Raw genomic sequence first — 11,833 nt, 5'->3', positions numbered from 1 at the left:
GTAGTGGTTAAGAAGCACAGGCTCGGCTGCCTGGGTGGCTCAGTCGGTTGGGCGACTGCCTTCGGCTCAGGTCATGATCCCGGAGTCCCGGGATCGAGTCCCGCATCGGGCTCCCTGCTCGGCAGGGAGTCTGCTTCTCCCTCTGACCCTCCTCCCTCTCATGCTCTCTGTCTCTCATTCTCTCTCTCTCAAATAAATAAAATCTTTAAAAAAAAAAAAAGAAGCACAGGCTCAGGGCCAAACTTGCAGCTGGGTCTGAATCCCAGCTTCACCATTTGACCTGTTCAGGGTCACAAAGAATTTACACTGTGTCTTAGTTTCATAGTATGTAGAAGTGGATAATCAGAGTATCCATTGCAAAGGATATATGAAGTGCTTAGGACAGTTCCCAATGCACAGTTAAGTACCACATACGTGTGAACTACCACTATTGTTTAGTATAGACTATAATCTGCTTTGTAGGGCACTATTTCTCAAAGTGCAGTCTTTCTCAAAGCGCATCAAAATCATCTGGGTACCTTGCTTAAGATGCAGGCTTCTGGATCCCAAATCTTCTTTTTTTTTTTTTTTAAAGATTTTATTTTTATTTATTTGAGAGAGAATGAGACAGAGGGCATGAGAGAGAGGAGGGTCAGAGGGAGAAGCAGACTCCCCGCTGAGCAGGGAGCCCGATGCGGGAACTCGATCCCGGGACTCCAAGATCATGACCTGAGCCGAAGGCAGTCGCTTAACCAACTGAGCCACCCAGGCGCCCCTGGATCCCAAATCTTCTTAAAGAGCATCTTTGGTTATAGGCTCCACTGTATAAAACCGGCTACTGCAAAGGGGGAAAACTGGGGTGGGAGTGGGGAGCACCTGGATTCAGATAAAGTGACCAGAGGACTTCGAGGAACGGAGAACCAGGAGTAGTGGTCAGAGGAAGACATTTCCTCAACTTTCTAGACGATAAGAATCACACAAAATTCTGATTCAGTAGGTAGGTGCCCTTTCTGAAAATGTCCCAAGTGAGTCTTATCAAAGAAGTTTGGCAAACACTGCCTTAGAGATTCTCACAGATTTTTAGTACTCCCAGTTCTGCTTTAGATTCAAGATGCGGTGAGGGTCTGTGCTCCAGAAGTGCAAGGTACCAACTGTACCTGTTCACTCAAAAGCACTTTGGCATTGCTGTGCGGTAGGTCACAAAAGAAGAGGGGATCTTGTTCTCTCCCCACAAGGAAGTTGCTGAAGAATGAGCTTAAAACCCATACTTTATTATCTCATTACCTGGAATTACAAATTGTGAAGCACGTCATGGACTTTAACGTTGGTCTAGAGTCGTGGTTGTCAAAAATGTGGTCCCTCAACTCAGGGGCATCAGCATCAAATTGTTAAAAATCGAAACTATCAGGCCTTCCCCCAGAAGTAGTTTAATCGCCCTCCAGGTGATTCTGATGTTCGCTCAAGTTTGGGAACCACTGGCCAAGCCAAAGGAATCTCCTTCAACAGTTTCTCCACCATAAAGTCAATGAATACTTCCAGTACTCTGCTTCCTTCTCAGTCCATTAATCTCTCCCCTCCCATCCCACATCTAATTAATCAGATTCACAGAAATCATCTACACATTTCAAAAACAACATAAAACTTTATTAAGAACATCTTATATTGTCATCAGATACAGCCAAAGAAAAGGGGGTAAATAAACAGGGAAACTTCATCTTCCCATGTGCTATTGCCACCTCAGAACAGACTCGTGTGCGGATGGCTGGAATTACAGACGGCAACAAATGCTCTGTATAAAGAAATTCAGTAACACAATGCTCCCTTTCTACACAGAGAAGAACTGGGTTTACACTTTAAAAAGCTTTGATATAGTGCAACAACTATGAAACAAGACTACTCTTTAGGAGCTATTTCTTAATAGAATACAAAGCAGTTTTGTAGCTTTATGTTATTTCATATAATACAAATTTTTAGAATGGAAAATTCAGAAAGGGCATTCTAACTTTCCCAATTAATTTGGACTTTTGAGTTTTTTCTTTCTAAAGATTTCTCAGAGCCAGTTCAATAACTATACTGTAATAGACTATCTGCTCATCTACAGTGACAGCTGACTACCTAGTTTTGTTCTTTTAATTTTGCAAATCAAGATAACCAGGTCATCCCAGCTTTTGCTGATTCTGAAGGAATTCTTACAGAAAAACCCTGATTCAGAGTGCATGTGAGAAGAGGTACCAAAATAGCTGCATCTGCAGTCAAATGCTCTACCGCTGAGCTATACCCCCTAAAATAGCTGCATCTGGACTGGTTTTCCTAGAGGGGGAGCTTGGCTATTGAGCATAGCTGATTTTCTCAGACTCCCGGGTTCCCCCAGGTGGTTCTTTTACTTACTGTAGTGATGGAAGGAGCAGAGGGAACGCCAGGGAATCTGTTCAAATTGCCACTCCAGACAGCTCTCTGCACTGTTTGTGGAGAAAAGAGTGATGGTATCCATTCAAACCACAGTACCCCTACTGCAAGTGTGGTGACATGCTTTTCTCTTGAGGGGCCAGGCCAAACTGCACTCAAAGATGCATGATTTGCCTCATGTACATACAACACAGTGGAGAAAATGCTCATGATTTAGAATTTGGTATTATAGTACCCCATCTTACCCCATTTCTTGAGAAAATCTAAGTCTACCTTTTAGAAAGGAAGACTGTTCGCTGCTAAGGCTTACCATGTTAACTATCATAAGGCTGAAAAGATAACTTCTAAACCAGACCATATTATTTGTGTTTACAGTTAGTGAATTAACCAACAGCTAAAGGTTTGTGAAGGATTGGTCAAAGGGGGGGTAGGATTCAGGTTGAGTACTATCACTTATCACAAATCCCATCAAGCTCTTTAAAAAAATAATGCATTTTTATCATAAATATTTAGAACAGATACTGGCATTAAAATCGGTATCTAAGTCAGAAGTCTGTCTTAAGTGGTGAAAATATTTCAACAAACTTCTAATAATTCAAATCTTCCCAGGAGTACATAGTTTATAAATTAGTTTTAAATGGAAAAAATATATTTTGAATGGGTAAATCACCACTTTAGCAGGTCATAAATAAGATCAAGACATTGAAAATAAATTAATATACAAGTTTTTGCTTTCACTTTAACAAGAAAAACTAACTTAACATGGTATACTTTTATAACAGGTATAACTAGGTTTTTGTAATTGTGCATTGGTTACCCCACCACCCCCCATGCTGAGTCTTCTTCTTACATATCCTACACCTAGGGACAGAGGTACACAAGACAGACAGACACCCCAGTGTGTGAGTGTGGCTGCTGCACACCATTTCCTTAGTTAGACTGATGTTACAAATGCTGGTCAGGGTCTATTAGTAATTTGTCAACCACATTACAAGTTAATAAGTACATTCATGGTTAAGTGGATTAGGTTCCCAGGTGAGCTTTCTGTGCTAGTGTTTACAGGGAACCTAACTACTACTGTTTCTGTGAGAAAATGTGCCCAGAGGCCCAAAAGTTGACTAAAAGACTTTGGAATATAAGCCATAGATGGATGGGGACTACTAATATGTGTCTATGTTTTGGAGAGAGGTCAAACTGTTAAAAGCACTGTTTCCTGAACTATTGGGTACTGAAAATAAATACTTGCCTTCTCCTTCACATATAAATTCATTTTAACTATAATTTCTAATATTGAGAACAAAAGAGTGAAGCCATTCAGACTAGTGAGACATAATTGGCTTGTGGGATTTAAAGATGTTTTATTGACTATCTAGTTTGAATCTGCTTACAAGGAAAGAAAAATGTCTAATATGTGATGAATGAAAATAATGTTTATCCTAAGTCATTATTGAGTACAAATCCACAGCTTAACAATGTGATTTAAAAAGAAAGCAGAAGAGCATGCAACTGCTCTAACACACAGGGTTAGAAATAAAAGGTAAAAGTACATTTGTTTTGGTAATTCTAAATATACAAATATAGCATTTGCCAGATCTACCCTGTAGTGTAGCACTGCTTAATTTCCAAATATACAGTCATTCAAAAACCTTAAGGAAACATTAAAAATGTTCCAGGTTACTTTACCGAAATTCAAGGAATATTGTGTTGAGATTTTAGAGCTAAAAATACTATTGTTTTTGAAGTTAAATGGCTAAGCGAATAATAAAAGTACCATTATTTTATGTTTCTTTTAATCCCCTAGATGGCTTTATGTTAAAGGGATCGATTATGTTAAAAAGAGACTGATTTGAAAATAGCAATCAGTTTCAGAATCAAAGTTGTCCTCTTGGTAGAAGGTCACATTTTACAACATTTCCAAAGCATTTTCATATTAACCTACTCAAATAATTCTAAACAGTTTGATCAAGGGGGTCCCTATTTAACACTCCTTTTATTCTACACTGGCAGCTGGAATGGAACCCCTACAGTACTATTGTGGAAAAGTTCTCTAAGCTTTAATCTGACCCTTTAGTGTTAAATTACTGACCTCTAGGGAATAAGGAATCAAAGGCATTAAAGAGGCACAGAACTGATATTTTGGTCAGGGAGAAGGGTGAAGCTTAAGTTGGAACATTTAGTCACTTCTACAATCAAGTCCTAACTATACCATAATAAAGTCTCTACCAACTCTTGATTAGTTCTCACCCTTTAGGAATTACATACTTTACAGTGATTAGATACTGAAGAAAATAAAGAAAAATATTTGAAAATACACGAAGAAATAGAAACATGGAATTTCTCACAAGGCCCTGGATCAAAAAAATTTACAAAAAGATCTTTTGAAAATAATCACTATTTGTGAGCTTATTAATACACAGAGATCATCACTTTGTTTAAACTAAGTCATGTTAACTTACCAATAAAATAGTAAACAAACCAACATTTTAAACAATTCTATAAATTACTTGTCACTTCTTTTGTTAGTCATTCTCTCAACCATATACAAAAATAACGCTACAGGACTGTCCACCTAACCTGTCTCCATTTCTTGCAAAGTCCTGGGCCCTGGAAAGAGACTGGTCATCAATCTTCACTGTAGATGTCCCCCGCAAAGGGCAGGTGCATGTGGCTTCCAGTGACATTGGGCAATCGGGATAAGTCTGGCAGGCTCTGGATCCGGGACCTGAGTTCTTTGCGCACCAGGGAAACTCTGGCTAACTTGCGCTTGTATTCCTGTAACATCAAACCACTTTCATTAGCATTCTTGGAGTTGAGAGAAGAACTATCTAGCTAATACTCTGCATAAAATCTGGTATTACACTCAGTTAATCCTAAATAAAAAAGGATGATTACAATGTTAGCATTAGGATCAAAGGAGGGACTTTGGAAATATACTGCTAGGTAAACTCTACTATTATGAAAAACCACAATCTTTCTTTTTTTGAAAGAGTGCGAGCACAAGCAGGAGGGGGGGAGGGGCAGAGGGAGAGAGAGAATCTTAAGCAGGCTCCATGCTGGGCGGGGCTCGATCTCACAACCCTGAGATCATCACCTGAGCTGGAATCAAGAGTCCGATGCTTAACTGACTAAGCCACCCACATCTGTGTTGTGGCACTGTTGTGACACATCTGTGAAAAGAAGACTAACAGATTAATATACTTAACCTCAACATATAAGATTTTCAGGCATCCTTGAGCTTGGATAAGAAAAATTACGTATCTGTTTTCACAAACCTAAACTGAACATTAGCATTCTTTTCAATTGTGAATGTTGGCAACAAACCACAGGAGTATTACCAGTACCTTTGAGTCCGTCTCCAATAGAAACAAGTTGCTACAATATTACAATACAGTTTTTTAAAGCTATCTTGAAATATTGTTTGTTTATTTATTTATTTGCCAGAGAGAAAGAGAGAGACAGAGAGAACAAGCTGGGGGAGGGGCAGGCAGAGGGAGAAGCAGACTCCCTGCTGAGCAGGGAGCCTGATGCGGGACTTGATGCCAGGACTCTGGGATCATGACCTGAGCCAAAGGCAGATGCTTAACTGACTGAGTCACCCAGGCATCCCAATACTGTTTGCATTTATCATGACTTTGAAATTATGGTAGTTATTAGACCAACTAAATGTTATATAATGTGTCAGTAAAGAAGCATATATTATACAAATTTTATTATGTCAACAACTGTATTTTATATATAATTTGTTTCCTTTGTAATGCTATGCATTTTACTTTCTACATTAAAATACTGAACTTGAGAGGGGTCCAAAGCTTCACCAGACCACTAAAGGGTTCCAACGGCCCCAAAAAGGTTAGGAAACCCTGCCAACAGTGGCCCAAAGACCCAGAGACTGGAAACCAATCAAGATCATATTTGGCTTAGAGGGAAACAGTCCATTCTCTACACTGGGAATATCTCCTTTTAACTGCAGTAGCCAGATTTCCACATGGAGAGAGAGGATCCTTCTATGCTCCATCACCTAGTGGAGGTGGGATGTGAAAGGGGGAATCTAGAAAATGGGTATTCTTTCTTCTAGAAAAGACTAGAAACTTTCTCCCTCCCTCTAACCAATAACCAAGGCTGATCTCACAAACAAGACAGAAAAGTTGACTGATAAGCTTTCATTTTGGGTAGAAGGCCTATCCACAAAAAGTCCTTCTTCTTTAGTGTTTCTCAACTCTGTACATCAGAATCAGCTAAGAAATTTTTGAATAAACAGATTTTTTCAAGAGAACTTCAGTCCTACTACGTATCAATTAAATAAGAATAATCTCTGGAAGTGGGTCCAGAGTTCATGGATTTTGTAGAAGTTCCCAAAAGAATGCTAATACAGAGTTGTGAGCCACTTCTTTAGTTTTTCTGCCTAAATGAAATCAACTTGTGAGGTTTCTTTGCATGATTGAGCCTCCTCCTTTAAAGAATAACCACATGTGGGGGCACCTGGGTGGCTCAGTCGTTGGGCGTCTGCCTTCGGCTCAGGTCATGATCCCAGGGTCCTGGGATCGAGCCCCACATCGGGCTCCCTGCTCGGCGGGAGGCCTGCTTCTCCCTCTCTCACTCCCCCTGCTTGTGTTCCCTCTCTCGCTGTGCCTCTCTCTGTCAAATAAATAAATAAAATCTTAAAAAAAAAAAAAAAAAAAGAATAACCACATGTGGGCGCCTGGGTGGCTCAGTTGGTTAAGCGACTGCCTTCGGCTCAGGTCATGATCCTGGAGTCCCGGGATCAAGTCCCGCATCAGGCTCCCTGCTCGGCGGGGAGTCTGCTTCTCCCTCTGACCCTCCTCCCTCTCATGCTCTCTGTCTCTCATTCTCTCTCAAATAAATAAATAAAATCTTTAAAAAAAAAAAAAGAATAACCACATGTGGGGAAAGGAATTTGTAAGAATTACTAAAACTCAACTGCTCTAAGGGAATGGGGGAGAGGAGAATTCTGAAGCATGGGGAACTGGGCACAGTAGCAGGCAAAGCAGGCGAGGCTGGAAAAGTTCAAGGACAGCTTCAGGCACATAAGACAGGTGTTAATTCTTGCCATGTCTACATGTCCCTGCATCTCTAAGTTATCATGAACATCAACATGGAGTAAAAGAGAGTTTAATAGAAATCTAGAATCTCAAGGCATGATTTTCCCCTTCCCCTATCTCCTTCACCAGTGATACACACTGGAACACCAAGTAAGTTTCAGTATAATATAGCTCTGAGTGGCATACAAAAGATTAACACCAGAATATTTCACATTCTAGATGTATACTTCTCAGTAGGATTTCATTACTCATGTCCACATTTAGCACGTTTCTTCCTTAAAACACACTGGTATGGGGGCAAACACTTATCTCCATCTGTCCCACTGTTCTTAGCTGAATCATTCTTGAATAAATAATACATAAAACACTCTGGGGTCAACATGATATATTCAGATGCTGTTCAAACATGTTCAAAAACAATTATTCTCTGCTAGAGAATGTTTTGAGAAATGTCATATGTGCCTTTAGTGGTCATTACGGCTCACCCTAATTTCTAGTTTCTAGCATCCAGATAATTGTTCTTCAATCAAGATTTGATTCAAATGATATTGGCAGCTAAAAGCCTTCAGCCAATTGGTATCTACTGCAAACAAAAATTGCCAAATATAAACAAAAGCTGCCATTTACTGAATGTCCATTATATGCCAGGCATTAAAATATGAACTCATTTAATCCTCTCAATAATCCCATGAGAAGAGTTAGTATCTTTCATAAGCATGTGAAGTCATACTTTCCCAAATAGAAACAAAAGTATGCAGTAGTCAAAAGCTTTCTGCTTACTGCCACAGGCAGGATCTCCTACCCAGAAGATTTAAGGAGCTGTGGCAACCTGTCTGATGTGAGCCTGAAGAAGAAACTGGATGAAACCTGATAACTGCCTGATAACGTGAACCAGGCCATAGCCTGAAAGTCTTAAATTACTTGACTAGGTGGTCTAGAAAGAGGCTCCAAGATTCCTCAGGTTGGTTTCTTATGGCAACAATGCTTATAAGAGGCTGTATTACTACTTTGATTCTGATGTACAGTAACGACAGTACTTCTCTCAAATCAAAACCATCACAGCACCTTGAAGGCTCACAGCAGTTTCAGAGAAATGCTATTGCAGCAGTCCCTGGCATATGCCATGTATATATTTATTAAGTAATGGAGAAACAGCACTGAAAAAAAAAAACAAAAACAGATGAGGTCTCCTGCCTCCACAAAGCTAACATTTCAGGAGGAGGGAGACATAAAAAACATATAAATATTATTTCAGATATAAATACAGTGAAGAAAATAAAGTTGGGCAAAAGGAGAATAAGATGGAGCAATGTAGGGGGATAGTTAAGAGGGGATTAAAGATTCAAAATGTTCCTTCAGAACCAGTGACCTAGAGACTCACTTCCAGCATGACAGTGTGAGGAGTTCAACTGACCCACTTCCTGGTGAAAACTATTTTTAAAAACCATACTAGCCATTTAAAGCTTCTGGAAACGATCCTAAAGGCAAAGAACGTATGAAGAAACAGCTATTCCAGAAAAATCCATTAAGAAGGGCAAGCGTCTGTGGTATCTAAACCAAGATGTCACCCCCGGCCCCCCCCGCCCCGCCCCGGCTCAGCAAGGCAGACTCCCCTCAGACCACTGCAAGAACACAAGGATCACTCTCTGGCAGCTCCCAGTCAGAGGGCTTTCTTCCTGAGAAGGGCAAGGCATCAGCATTTGTCATCCTATCCCTGGCTACCTGTTGCTAAGGCTGCCTCACAGAGGCCCTTCACTCAGCCCCCACTGGTGAAACAGAGGCTCTACCTTGCATGTGGCAAGCCAAGAATACTGGGACCTGACAAGCCTTGTGCACGACTCAGGAGGTGATGGTCTAATCAGAAAGGGAAAGATGAGACGAACACAGACTGCTGCCTCCTCACTCCTACTAAGAGCTCAGCATCTATAGCAGAGGTAACACTCAAACAGAAGTTTACCATTGTCCCTGCTCCTAGTTACAGACCCCCAACACAAAAGATTTTTGCCTGACAGAAGAAGCAGGCCATAAAACAGACAAAACCTAATCTCTTCACATTTTAGTTACAACAACAAAGCAAGGAGAAGTTCAAGCCTAAGGGTACTGTCAAGAGCAGTGGAGGCTATGGTGAAAAGCAATTAGAAGATTCATAATAGGAGCTAAACTGTAGGCCAACTAATTTGCAGGAAAGAAATAGGGTAAAAGACAGCTGAAGGTGACTTCCTGGTGTCAGAACAGATATCTAACACTGACCTCAGAAAGAAAATCAGTTATCTCAAAGAGATATCTGCACTCCATGTTCACTGCAGCCAAGATATGGAAACAACTACGCCTCTGTCAACAGATGAAAGGATAAAGATGATGTGGTACATACATATATACAATGGAATATTATTCAGCTGTAAGAAAAAAGATAATTCTGGCATTTGCAAGTGGATAAACCTAGAGGACATTATGCTAAGTGAAATCAGTTAAAGACGAACATTGTATAATCTCACTTATATGTGGAATCTTAAAAAAAAAAAAAAAGATGAACTTAATAGAAACAGTAGAATGGTGGTTGCCAAAAGCTGGGATGGGAGGGGGGGATGGAGAGATGCTGGTCAAAGGGTACCAGCCTTCAGTTGTAAGATGAATAAGCTCTGGAGAGCTAATGTACAGCATGTTGACTATATTTAATAATACTGTGTTGTGTACTTAACATTTGCTGAGAGGAGACCTAAGTGTTCTCGCCACACACACACAACTATGTGACGTGATGGATGTATTAATTACCCTGATTGTGGTGATCATTTCAACAAAATAGACATGTGTCAAATCATCACACTGTACAGTTTAAATATATACAATTTTAGCTGTCCATTTTACTTCAGTAAAGCTGGGAAAAACAAATCTCTCCTTATTCTATTAGTAAACCAACACTGACTGCACCCCCACCCCCCAAAAAACCCTAAGCATGAAAGAGAAAACAAAAATTGTGGGTCCAGTGGCACACATGTACTGTATCGGGAAATTCAACCTGATAAGTCAGTCAATAGGTAAAGCCAATACCGGTTTTTTTTTTTTTTTAATTTTTTAAATTTTTTTTATTTTTTAAAGATTTTATTTATTTATTTGAGAGAGAGAGAATGAGAGAGAGCACATGAGAGGGGGGAGGGTCAGAGGGAGAAGCAGACTCCCTGCCGAGCAGGGAGCCCGATGTGGGACTCAATCCAGGGACTCCAGGATCATGACCTGAGCCAAAGGCAGTCACTTAACCAACTGAGCCACCCAGGCGCCCAATACCGGTTTTTTAAATCCCTTTCATAATCTTCTCATTCTTTACTAACTAAACCTGCATTTTGCAAAAATAGCTTTCAAAAAATTTATTTTGTGTTTCAACTTAACTTTTTTCCCTAAATGAATTTAATTCTGTTCTAGCTCCAAAGAGAACTTGAATTTTAAAATTTAAGATAAAAAATTCCCCCAGAGCAAAACCATTAAGAAATTAAGCCCCTTCCCTTAGCAATAAATATTGAGCTGATATATACTGCTTTTACTGCAAATGTATAGTATTGTTTATTCTGCCAGTATGAAAAACTTGACGCAAATCAAAACCACAAAGATACCACTTCACACCTACAATTATGGCTATAATAAAAAAGACAGACAAGGGGCGCCTGGGTGGCTCAGTTGGTTAAGCATCCGACTCGATTTTGGCTCAGGTCATGATCTCAGGGTTCTGAGATCAAGCCCGCACATCGGGCTCCACACTAAGTGTGGGGTCTGCTGGAGATTCTTTTCCTCTCTCCCTCTGCTCCTCCCCCACCTCCACTCATGCACATGTGCTCATTCTCTTTCTCTCAAATAAACAAACAAACAAACAAAAAGACAAGACTATAACAGGTGCTGACAAGCATGTGGAGAATACGGAACCCTCACACACTGCTGGTGAAAATGTAAAGTGGTCTGGCAATTCCTAAAAAAACATACAGAGTTACCATATAACCCAGCAATTCTGCTCCTTGGAATATACAAGAGAAATGAAAATGTATGGCCACACAAAAATTTTAACATGAATGTTCATAATAATTCATAATAGCCAAAAAGTAGGAAAAAACCTCAAATATCCTTCAGTTGGTGAATAGAGACACAAAACATGATATATTTCTACCATGTAATATTATTTGGCCATAAAAATAAACAAAGTATTGATATATGCTACAACATGAAAGATCCTTGAAAACATGCTAAGTTAAAGAAGCTAGCTAAATAGACTATATACTGTATGGTTCCATTTATATGAAATCTGCAGAAAAGCCAAATATAGAGCCAAGCTTACGGCTTGGGGTGGGATGAAGTGGAAATGGTTAAGAGCTTTCCTTTACAGTGGATAAAAATGATCTAAAATT

General features: G+C 39.9%; 1 protein-coding gene across 4 annotated transcripts in view; it reads right to left on the bottom strand.

The window, feature by feature from the left end:
* Positions 1–1,601: 1,601 nt before the first annotated feature.
* Positions 1,602–11,833, bottom strand: part of RPRD1A (regulation of nuclear pre-mRNA domain containing 1A) — a 72,322-nt gene continuing 62,090 nt past the window's right edge. Inside the window, exons 7-9 of one of the 4 annotated variants that reach the window (XR_004078373.2) lie at positions 4,960–5,157; positions 2,368–2,438; positions 1,602–1,768 (exon numbers count right to left, since the gene is read on the bottom strand). Coding sequence is in view for 2 of the 4 variants with exons in the window: in XM_006741740.3 (XP_006741803.1) it covers positions 5,008–5,157 (150 nt within the window). In the remaining 2 variants the exon portion in view is untranslated. Of the gene's footprint in view, positions 5,158–11,833 lie in introns of all 4 variants that reach the window. The other 3 variants (XR_004078372.2, XM_006741740.3, XM_006741739.3) reach the window with 3 other exon arrangements.

The sequence above is a fragment of the Leptonychotes weddellii genome, chromosome 13, assembly GCF_054177405.1.
Source record: "Leptonychotes weddellii isolate Sample4059 chromosome 13, ASM5417740v2, whole genome shotgun sequence".
Taxonomy (NCBI): domain Eukaryota; kingdom Metazoa; phylum Chordata; class Mammalia; order Carnivora; family Phocidae; genus Leptonychotes; species Leptonychotes weddellii.
Note: the sequence above shows the minus strand (reverse complement) of the source record. Positions and strands in the feature narration are given on the sequence as shown.